This window comes from Cebus imitator, unplaced genomic scaffold, assembly GCF_001604975.1.
Source record: "Cebus imitator isolate Cc_AM_T3 unplaced genomic scaffold, Cebus_imitator-1.0 Scaffold267, whole genome shotgun sequence".
Lineage (NCBI taxonomy): Eukaryota > Metazoa > Chordata > Mammalia > Primates > Cebidae > Cebus > Cebus imitator.
The window spans coordinates 711779-724343 of record NW_016107582.1 but is presented as its reverse complement, the minus strand read 5'-3'; the positions used below and the strand labels follow the sequence as shown (position 1 = coordinate 724343).

The 12565-nt window shown below is 37.3% G+C and overlaps 1 protein-coding gene across 12 annotated transcripts in view; it reads right to left on the bottom strand.

The window, feature by feature from the left end:
- Positions 1-12565, bottom strand: part of EYA4 (EYA transcriptional coactivator and phosphatase 4) — a 276762-nt gene that overhangs the window by 237367 nt on the left and 26830 nt on the right. For all 12 annotated transcript variants that reach the window (XM_017500629.2, XM_017500622.2, XM_017500625.2 and 9 more), the window contains exon 2: positions 5227-5324. In XM_017500629.2, the coding sequence (XP_017356118.1) occupies positions 5227-5259 (33 nt within the window). In that variant the 5' untranslated portion in view covers positions 5260-5324. The remainder of the gene's footprint in view (positions 1-5226; positions 5325-12565) is intronic.

The window sequence follows — 12565 nt, the reverse complement described above, 5'->3', positions numbered from 1 at the left end:
AAAAAAAAAACTATTATTTTAAAAATGCTTAAAAAGAGTAAGCCTTAATAATTATTAAACATTAAAATATATATATCTACTTTGTAACTTCAGCTTATGTACTCTATTACATAAGGGCAAAGTCAAGCTGTAATTGGCAATATGAAGTTAACATTAATTCTGAAACTGATTGAACAGAATTCCACGGAACTCTGTAGTATACTGTTCAGTTGGATAGTATAAAAATTACATGCTGTAAGCAAGATTCTTTTTAACTAGTTTAAAGGTCAAGTTCTTCTAAACAGAATCGGATCCTCAAAAAGGATAATCCAACATTGTTTGGATCTAAATAAAATATATTTAAGATATTTAATACAAGTATGTGTGCTGCTCAAATTGGTTTAGAGTACCCAAGAATAAAGCAATATAGAAGAATAGGATTTTAGGATTTTGATAATGTCATATCATATTTACTAAATTAGCTCAAGAATTTAAACAGACATTATATTAGCATGTTTGGTGCATGCAAATAAATACAAGTCATGTCTACAAATGTATGTAGGAATGAATTTCCAAAAGTTTCACTGAAACATGTCTATGAATATGTTTCATAAATATGAACAGAATAGCTTTGAAATATTAAATGTATTCATGTCTGCAAATATACATAGAAATGAATTTCCAGAAGTATTAATGAAACATACAACATGTAACATGATCCAATGAATGTGAATTAATTTAGACGTCACTAATAAAATCATGCCACCAATGATATAAGTGAATTGATTTTGTAACAATGTGGAAATATATACGAACGTTCAGGCCCTTAATGTGTAACATTTAGGGAAGCAATCCTACTGTAATTTATTCATTTTACTTAGTTTTACTTAATGTTCACTAATGTCTTATTTTATAACATATAATATGCAACATTAATAAGACATATTTCTTTTCAAACCTGATGGATTGATCATTAATTTAGGCCAGACTCCATCTCATGTTGATACGAATGTTTTCAATGAGAAAAAATCTGTAGTAATATTCGAGACCTCCAAAATGGGACTGTAAAATACTTCAATTAATAAGAATATTATATTATAGAAGCTATACAAATAATAAATATTGTTCATCTTCTGGTTGAATACAAAAAATACATATATTTCACAGTATGAAGGAAGCTATTGCTAGGTATAACCTAGATTCATATCCATTTCTATTAACAAGAATATTTCATTAAAAACTGTAATAAGCTATAATTGGCTGTAACTTATGCCAATTCCAAAGAATTATAAAGCTCTAAAATAGAATTACAGATAAATTTATGAATGTTAAATATTATTTTTAGTTGCTTATCTCTTAAAATTCTCTATATCTTCTAAGCCAGGCTGCCAAATAGGAGCCAGATATACTAGAGGAAAAATGAAAGACTAAACTTTGTTTTGCTCACATGTAGTTAAACTCATGTTAGTAATTATATGCAATTTTTTAAGTGAGTCAAGTATAAATTCATGAGTCAGTAATCTACACTGAGAATAACATTTTGGCTTTCTAAAATTTGTCAGGCTACTCATTAACATACCTCACTAAAAGTATATAAAAGCTTTTGGAGAAAACATTTACTGAACACTGGCAAGAATCGTGCTAAGAAGTAAGACTACAAGATGAACGAGACCCACCATTACTCTTAAGTAGTTTATAATCTAGTGGTGAGATAAGCAAGTAAACAGATAGGGTTTCAGTCCTTTGGGTAAGTGCTGGGTTAGAGGTAAATGCCAAAGGGTTATGGCAGCACACTGCAAAGGGACCTGCCCAGTGGGGCTGATTGGGTGAAAGGAGGTAGTCTGAGAGGGCTGCTCAGAGGGATGGAAACCTAAACTGAGTCTTCAAGAATTACAGGTTAACCCTGTGGGAAAGAGACCCATCTGGGAAGAGGTCTTGCAAATGCGTAGAGACCTCAGAGAACCTGGGAGATTCTGAAACTGACAGAAACCAGAAAAAAGACTGAAGAAATAAATAAGCATTAAGCTCTGTATGCTTGATGACACACTGGAACCTTTCTCTTGAAGGCCAGAAAGGGCTTCTGAAGGATAAAAAGGAGGATAGTGATGTGATCAGGGTTGTATTTTAGGAAGACAACTCTAGAAGCATCTTAAAGTAGAACAAGACAGTCAAGAGACAAAATAAAGATCCCAACTAAACTAAGGGAGCTGGAGCAAAAAGAGTAGCTTTGAATGACATTAAACATTAAGAGTGGACAAAGCTTTGAGATGGGGGATGAAGGAAAGGCGGATGACTACCTCTTTTCTGTCATAACCTATTCAGTAGCTGATGATACCGTTCAATGAGATGAGTAACATTGCCCTAGAGGACAAAGGGAGAAAAGCTGAAAGAGGGAGGAGAGCTGGTGAGTTTATTTGCTGAGTGTGTGGACCTGTGAATCTCCAGGAAGGGATGTCTAATCAGTAGCTGGATATGCTAGAATGAATGAATACTCATTAAAGAGCATCTGAATATCTCAGGTATTTGTGATAGCAGTTAACATTTATTGAATGTTTACTCTAAATGAGGCCTTTGCAAGCACTTCATAAAACATCTTTTTATTATCCTTCGACTCCATAGAGGAGGAAGAGTTTAAGTAATTTCCCAACAGTTATAAAGTATTTAAGTGATGGGGAAGTCTGATTTTATAGCTCATGCCCTTAACTACCATATTATGTTATATCATGCAAAATTCATTACAAGTTGTGGGGCCAGCGAGAAGCAGCTTTAATTCTAATCTCTGCTATTAACATGTTTGACCTTGACACTCTCTACATCATAGTTTCATCTATAAAATGGTGGCCTTAAAAGTTGCATTGCAGGGATACTGGGTAAGAACTGGAGAGAGTGTATGGAAGATGTTAGATGCAGTGTACATGTGCCATAAATGACTCCTACTGCTATGTCTACACCCAAAGAAAGAATTCCCCTTGAAACAAAATAGCGGTGATATGAGTAAATTATCTTTTATCTATGAACTTTATTTTAATTCCACCCTTTCTTGTTCTGTATCTTAATAAATGCTATCATTTTTCAAAATATTTTGAGAAATTAATATATTCCACAAAATTTAGAGTAATTTAAAGATTTTATTCAAAGATAAATCATTTACAAATAAAGGAGCTGATTCTCTTTTTTTCACATTTCTATAGATGCCACAATAGGCATAACCCAAAAGCAATGAGGCATGTTGATGTTATGGAGAGAGCTTTGGACTTGGAGTCAGAAGACCTGTGTGAAGTCCCAACTCTGCCACTTACCAGCCATGCCAACATGGGCAAGTCATGTAACAGTTCTAAGCATTTCTTTGCATGTTTATGAGATGAATATGTTGGTCTACATGTTTGAAATTTAAATTCAGCAAATAGGTTCAAGCTGAGAGAGTAGGCAGGTCATCCTAGATTTCTCATTCTGAAACCTGACTGCTCATTAGCATCATTGGGAACTTTTAAAAACATACTTTAAAAAGAAATATGAGCTTCATGACCTTAAAATATCACTAGAAGGACACCATATCTGATTTACAAGCTCTGTGCTTCATTTTGAGAATGGTGACGTGAAGCATCTTGAGTAACACCTCACTTTAGTGTTAAACATAAAAATATATTCTCAACTGCACTGAAAACAAAATTCTTTCTTGAGTATACATAGTCCCTAGAGTAATTAATGGAATCAACCATTCTGGTTTGCCCAAACTTTGCCTGCTTTAGCATTGAAAGTTCTATGTCCCTAGAAACCCCTCAGTCTCTGGAAACAGAGAGAGACTCTAACATACACATACACAAACACGTATACATACATACATACACACATGTGCATATACACGCACACTTGTATGTGACCCTCAGTGTATTAGAACAAAATTCAGATCAACAGCACTCTAATGGAACATCACCACTAAGATGTTGTCAACATTCACTACTAACTATTCAAGCCCACCACAGTCACACAGACAGACCTGATTCCAGCAGTCATGATGACTAACATCTATTTTGCTAGGGTTCATGTGTGAATATTTACAATCAATAGCCAGTATTTTTAAAAGTTTTAAAGCCCTTGCCTTCCAATGGCCATTTCTGTTTACCTTACTAAAGAAGTCACACAATTCTAGACTACCATTTGACAGATTTCATAGTTTTTTCACTTTGTAATTTTTTGTTACATTTTTCCTGTGATGATGCCATGTGAAATAAATACTAGTATAATATATAATGAAATTAGACTATTGTCATGTCTATCCAAATTAAAAGCAGGGCTATCATTTCTTTTAAATAAAATAACCACTAGAAAGCAAATCAAATTAACATCAAATGGCACCAGAACATACACCCCTCTCAAAGTTAAACTCATCACTTATACCTTTTCTAAAACCACATTATCATGTATAAGTATCAATGGAGAAACATTTGACTCTAAGATCAAGTCATGATCACACAAGCTAATAAAGAACAGCATCAAAAACAAAAAAAAAAAAAAAAAAGAATCTCATCAGTCTGAAGAACACACTCTCAATAAGTACACACCTTGTTACTTGTGACATCTCTAGTTGTCTGTATGCAAAACAGCTCAAAGGACAACTTCAGTAGTGTGAAAGTGTCAGGGTGTGAGGGAAGCCCTCTCATTGCCTCTAGTTCCACACACTAAAGAGCTACTGTCACAGAGACACCACTAACAAGCTAGGAGGAAAGGCTACATAGAGCCTTTCCCTTTGGGAAATCAGAACCTTAAAAGGATTGCCACCAATCTGGTATATTCTTGGTCCTACAATGAATCTAGTAAAACAATAAAAGCCCTTGAGAACTATGGTTTCTTTCCTCCTTAAAATGAGCAACAATGATGCTAATAATATACTTTCTCCTTTTACACTTCTGACATTCTACAATATCCAGCTTATCTGAAATAAAATGAAGGAAGTGTATAAAATTGTTTAGACTATCTAAAACATGCATCATGATTTCAATGCCCTAGACTTTCCACCACTGGCTTTCCAAGTAGGAAATCAAGGAAGACATCAAAATGTGACATCATCATTAAGCAGAAACAGCATAAATCTCCAAAGGTCTGTTTCATGGTCTTTAAAAGAAAATTCAAAAATCATCTAAAAATATATTTAATGGAAAACTTACTTCTTACAATATATCCCTTTTAAGTACGATTTTCAGTAGTGTTATCGTAACTTTTTTCAACAAACTGAGAATGAAGACTTACTGATTGCTCATTTAAATCCTGGGGGTCTTCCATGTGGTTTTCTCACCTCTCCTGCCACTCCCAAGTAGAAGCAGCTTCCTTCAAGTAAAAATGATTATCTAAAACAAAAAGATGGAAACAAAGGGGAAAAAAGTTATCTTTATATTCATTTGTAAAATTATAAAAACATATTAAGACATAGCATGGTAATTAGTAATTTGTAGGAGCATTCTTCAAGAAGAAAATCGATGCAATTAATAATCTTGAAAATAGGGTCATGGTAAAGGTGGGATATGTGAACCGCTACTCAGGAATTCTGGAAATAAACCAAAATATCCATAGTCTGCAATAAACAGTTAATACACTATTTTGCTGAGGGAGGTATGTCATCAAGCAATTGACAGATTAAGAATTAAGAGTCTGAATTAACCATTTACTTTCAAAAGTACATAAAATCATCTGAAAAAAATGAGTGTGCATTTTAATATGACGATGTTCTCTTACAGGAAAATTTGAATTATCAGGCGATTATTCTTCTGAATAACAATCATTCTTCACTTTTAAAAAATATATTATAAAGAAAATGACCAACCTTAAAAAGATAATATGTTAAAGAAGGTATTACAAATAAACATGGGAAAGATAATTAGTCAGTAAACGATGATGAGACAACTGGTTAACTATTAAAAAAATATCTTTACTCCACACCACACATGCAAATATTTTCAAGTGAATTAAAGTTAAAAAAAAAAAAAGCTCTAAGAAAAAAAGTTAAACAAGGCTCTAAAATATATGTCTATTTTTCTTAGAGCTTTTTTTTAACTTTATTAAGGATTAAAGTTAAGCTTTTTTTAACTTAAATAAGGATTTTATAATAGTAGCAATAGAAGACACACCAAAAACCCACTAGTAACCCTGAATCATCTCTCTTGTTCTCTCTTTTAAAATACATACATGCACACACACAATAATGAAAATTAAAAGGCACAGAAAAATCTAGATATAGCTGTGCAAATATCAAAAACAATGGGCTGATGTTCTTAACATATAAAGAGCTCTTGCAATTCAAATAGAAAGGCACATACTCTATAGAAATATGTTCAATCATCATAGAACAGTGTTCAAATTCGCAAGAAAATGAAATGCAAATTAAAATTGCAATGATACATTTCTAGTGTTCAAATTCTAATTCCAAAAGAGAAAAAGATTATTAAAAAATTAGATTTATAAAGTTGTTTATCATAGATGAACATAATCATTGAAGGCATAGATATAATCATTGAAGTCACATTTCAAGAAATGTCTAGTGACATCAAAAATTTCTAAAAATATAATTTAAATAAAAAAGAGTATTACAATCTAAAGAAACAATCAGATGCTGTCATGGTTAATACTGAGTGTCAACTTGATTGGATTGACGGATACAAACTATTGATCCCAGGTGTGCCTGTGAGGGTGTTGCCAAAAAAGATTAACATTTGAGTCAGTGCGCCTGGGAAGGCAGATCCACCCTTAATCTGGTGGGCACAATATAATCAGCTGCCAGTGAATATAAAGCAGGCAGGAAAATGTGAAAAAGATACTGGCCTAGCCTCCCAGCCTACATCTTTCTCCCATACTGAATGCTTTCTGCCCTCAAACATTGAACTCCAAGTACTTCAGTTTTGGGACTCAGACAGGCTCTCCCTGATCCTCAGCTTGCAGACAGCCTATTGTGGGACCTTATCATTATATAAGTTAATACTTGATAAACTCCCATATATGTATATAATTAGTTCTGTCCCTCTAGAGAACTCTGACTAATACAGATTTTGGTACTGAGAATGGGGTGTCTGCTGAGTGTCAGCACTGGGTTCCTTAACCCGGCGTCCTGTTCATCTCGCAGTACCAGTTCTGCTTACAAAAAGTGGCCCACTAGTCACTCACATTCCACTCCCGGCTCTATGCCAGTGTGCCAGGCTTCTAACCCATTTAATGTTTGAGCATAGGTTGAGATCATTTCGGCCCCAAGACCTCGAATAATTCATTTTACAGGATAAAACTGCATGGGGTCCAGAAGAGACGGCTCTGCAACAGGTTCAGGCTGCTGTGCAAGCTGCCCTGCCATTTCGGCCATATAATCCTGCAGGTCCAATGGTGCTTGAGGTGTCAGTGGCAGACGGATGCTGTTTGGAGCCTTTGCCAGGCCCCCATAGGTGAATCACAGCAGAGGCTTCTAGGATTTTGGAGTAAGGCCCTGCCACCTTCTGCAGATAACTACCCTCCTTTTGAGAGACAGCTCTTGGCCCATTACCAGACTTTGGTGGAAACTGAAGATTTGACTATGGGTCATCTAGTCACCATGCAACCTGAGCTGACTATCAAGAACTGGGAGCTTTCTGACCCATGTAGCCACGAAGTGGGTCATGCACAGAAGCATTCTATCATCGAATGAAAGTGGTATATACGTGACTGGGCTCGAGCAGGTCCTGCAGGCACAAGTAAGTTACATGAGGAAGTGGCTCAAATGTCCATGGACTCCACTCCTGCCACCCCGCCTTCTCTCCCCCAGCCTGCACCGATGTCCTCATGGAGAGTTCCCTATGATCAGTTGACAGAGGAAGAGAAGACTAGGGCCTGGTTCACAAATGGTTGTGCAGCATATGCAGGCACCATCTGAAAGTGGACAGCGGTAGCACTACAGCCCCTTTCTAGGACATCCCTGAAAGACAGTGGAGAAGAGAAATCTTCCCAGTTGGCAGAACTTCAAGCAATGCACCTGGTCGTGCATTTTACATGAAAGGAGAAATTGCCAGATGTATGATTATATACTGATTCATGGGCTGTAGCCAATGGTTTTTGGCAGGATGGTTACGGACCTGGAATAAGCATGATTGGAAAACTGGTGACAAAGAAATCTGGGGAAGAGGTATGTGGATGGACCTCTCTGAGTAATCAAAAACCGTGAAGATATTTGTACTCCATGTGAGTATTCACCAGTGGGTTACTTCAGCAGAGGAGGATTTTAATAAGTTTATTATTAAAAAAATAATAAAGATAGGATAGGACAACCCATTCTATGGACACCACTCAGCCTCTTTCTCCAGCCACCCATCATCGCCCAATGGGCCCATAAACAAAATGGCCGTGTTGGCATGGGTGGCGGTTACACATGGGCTCAGGAACGTGGGCTTCCGTCACCAAGGCTGACCTGGCTACAGCCACTGCTAAGTGCCCAACTTGCCAGCAGCAGAGAGCAACACTGAGCCCTCAATATGGCACCATTCCTCAGGGTGATCAGCCAACCTGGTGGGAGGTTGATTATATTGGACCTCTTTCATCATGGAAAGGGTAAAGGTTTATCCTCACTGGAATAGACACTTACTCCAGATATGGGTCTGCCTATTCTGCATGCAATGCTTCTGCCAAGAATACCATCTGTGGTCTCATGAAATGCCTTTTCCACTGTCATGGTATTCCATACAGCATTGCCTCTAACCAACGCACTCACTTTATGGCTAAAGAAGTGCAGCAATGAGCTCATGCTCATGGAATTCACCGGCCTTACCATGTTCTCCATCATCCTGCAGTAGATAGATTGACAGAATGGTGGAATGGCCTTTTGAAGTCACAATTACAATGCCAACTAGGTGACAATACTTTGCAACTCTGGGGCAAAGTTCTCCAGAAGGCCCTGTATGCTCTGAATCAGCATCCAATATATGGTACTGTCTCTCCCACAGCCAGGATTCATGGGTCCAGGAATCGAGGGGTGGAAGTGGAAGCGGCACCACTCACCATCACCCCTAATGATCCACTAGCAAAATTTTTGCTTCCTGTTCCCAGAAAATTACATTCTGCTGGCCTAGAGGCCCTAGTTCCAGCGGGAGGAACACTGCCACCAGGAGGCACAACAATGATTCCATTGAACTGGAAGGTAAGATTGCCACCTGGACACTTTGGCCTCCCCCACCTTTAAGTTAACAGGCTAAGAAGGGACTTACAGTGTTGGCTGGGGTGATTGACCCATACTATACAGTTGAAATCAGTCTATTACTCCACAATGGAGGTAAAGAAGAATATGCGTGAAATACAGGAGATCCATTAGGGTGTCTCTTAGTATTACCATGTCCTGTGATTAAGGTCAATGGGAAACTACAACAGTCCAATCCGGGCAGGACTACAAATGGCCCAGACCCGCCAGGAATGAAGGTTTGGGTCACTCCACCAAGAAAAAAACCACGACCTGCTGAAATACTTGCTGAAGGCAAAGGGAATACAGAATGGGTAGTAGAAGAAGGTAGTCATCAATACCAGCTATGACCACGTGACCAACTGCAGAGCCAAGGACTGTAACTGTCATGAGTAGTTCCTCCTTCTTTTGTTAAAAACGTGCACATGTATACACTTGTACTAAGAAAATATCTTTATTTCCTTTTCCTTTATCAAGTGACATACTTCATATAGGCATTTAAGTATTGCTAATTTTATGTAATAGTATTTGGGTTGGGGATTGGTACGTTTCCATTTGTATGAAGGATAGTTGTATTGTGTTGGGCATAATTATGATCTTATTATTATCTTTATTTGAAGATGATGATCTCAGGAGATGTGTATGGGTTCAAGTTGACAAGGGGTGGACTTGTGATGGTTAATACTGATTGTCAACTTGATTGGACTAAAGAATACAAAGTATTGATCCTGGGTGTGTCTGTGAGGGTGTTTCCAAAGGAGATTAAATTTGAGTAAGTGGGCTGGGGAAGGCAGACCCACCCTTAACCTGGTGGGCACAATCTAATCAGCTGCCAGCGAATATAACGCAGGCAGAAAAATGTGAAAAGAGAGATTTGCCCAGCCTCCCTGCCTACATCTTTCTCCTCTCCCATGCTGGACGCTTCCTGTCCTTGAACATTAGACTCCGAGTTCTTCAGTTTTGGGACTTGCACTGGCTCTCCTTGCTCTTCAGCTTGCAGACAGCCTATATTGGGGATTTTGTGATCATATAAATTAATGCTTAATCCCTTTATATATATATATAATATATAAACATATGATATTATATATATATAATGATACAATATATATAAACATATATAAACATATATTATATATATAAACATATTATATATATATAGTATCCTATTAGCTCTATCTCTCTAGAGAACCCTGACTAATACAGATGCCAATTCAGTTTCTTGAATATTCAATATCAGCAGATGTTCTTCTCAGTTTTACATATATGCAGTCACATATTCCCTACTGCATCCAAGTAGGCATGGTCTTAATTTCTTCAATTTCTTTAATGCTTAGCAGTATTTTCCAAAATACACATGTTATTTTCTTATTAGATTACAAGATGTTTTAAAAATTACAAGAGAAATTTAAAATGTAAAGTGTAAAATGTTTTATTCATATATAAACAGAGACACAGATCAAAGGTACGTTTTTCAGTTAAAAGTCAGAAAACGGTAAAGATAACATATGTATATAATGTGACAGTTTCAGTGAGATATTGATTTAAAATGTTCCAAAGCTAGGAAAGCATCATTTTGAATAAAAGCACCATTTTAAACCGCATATGAAAAGGGAAGGGGGGAGTATATAGGATATGGTGGACTATTAAGCACACTGAAAGGTGATGCAGTACACATTTGAGGGGTTTTTTTTGTTCGTTTGTTTGAGATGTAGTCTTCCTTTGTCATCCAGGTTGAAGTGCAGGGCGACAATCTCAGCTCACTGCAACCTCTGCCTCCTGGGTTCATGCGATTCTCCTGACTCAGCCTCCCATGTATCTGGGACTACAGGAGACAGCCATCATGCCCGGTTAATTTTTGTGTTTTTAGTAGAGACAGGGTCTCACCATGTTGGCCAGGCTGCTCTCGAACCCCTGGCCTCAGGTGATCCACCTGCCTCAGCCTCCCAAAGGGCTGGGATTAGAGGGATGAGCCACTATGCCTGACCTTCAGTTTACATTTGAATTCAGGAGGATAAGCAGGCAGAGAGTTACAGATTTAAGGTGGTGTTTTTGTGTTGGGACAGCATGGGATGTGGAGTCTGAGAAACCATAATGGAAAAGCCCAGCTTTTTCCCTCTTAGCTCACATCCCCACCTTCTCCTCCCACTCTCCCTCTTTTCCTGCTGATAGACTGGTTCTTCCCCTCAAATCTGAGTCTCTCAGCCTGGTCCTGATTCCGCTGATTCCTTTTTTGTTTGTTCTTTCTTGCTGACCTATTGATCCTTGGTCCTGTGCACTGTCTGCTGGCCCAAGTGACCAAGACCACCCTGGCTCAGGTTCACCTTACAAGTGATGCATGCAAACAGTAAGTGCTGGCCACTGGTCAGCAGGTGCTGACCTGCCCAAGACTTGACACGTGCCCACCTCATGTCAACCCCTCTATTCTCCCAGACTGAATTGTGGCTGGCCACCTTCTTAAGAGCCATTTTCTCCTCACCACCTTGATAACAAATTAGCCAAATGCTCTCTTTAAAAGGAAAATTTGATATTCCTTCTTATTCTGATAGATACATGGATTAGACAAATGGCAAAAATACTGTGTTGCATTGCAAAGAGACCAGACAACTGATTGCCTTCATAAACAAAACAAAGTAAATCCTTTGCATTTCTGAATGAAGAAAAACAGCTCCAAAAGTGAAAGGATACAACAGATTATGGAAAATATCTTCAGTAAATAAATATGACTACATATACACTTAGGAAATAAAAATTAGTGCGGAAAAGTTTAAATGCCCATTAAATGATTAGGAAAGAATGGGAGAACACAATTCATTATAAGAAAATGTAAATGATAAAAGAACATATGGAAAAATTTTTCCCTTTCACAGTTACTGAAATATGTAAATATTTCAGTACTTGAGCAACAAGTACACATTTCTTGGATTATTGTATACATATTCAATGCCCTATTTATATATTGATAATAACCAATATCAGAAAGGACACCGTGAACACGGTGTCTTCATCCATTTGCTTGTAACAATGTTAAGTTTTCTAATATTTCTATAAAGCAATCCATCTCTGTACTTTAAAAGCTATAAATATGCTTAAGCTCTTTTATCCACTATTAATTTTCCCAAGGAGTAACCTTCCCCCCCCAAAAAAGCTGCAAAATATAAATACAGAATAATTCATGACAATGAAAACTAGAAACAGCCTCTTCTTTGTAGTGGATTCATTAAACAAATTATGATTAATTGTATAATATAATTTAATTATCAGAAAAGTAATTAGAAAAATGATGTGGGGCTGGGCGTGGTGGCTCATGCCTGTGGTCCTAGCACTTTGGGAGGCTGAGGGGGGCAAATCACCTGAGGTCAGGAGTTTGAGACCAGCTTGAGCAACATGGTGAAACCCTGTCTCTAC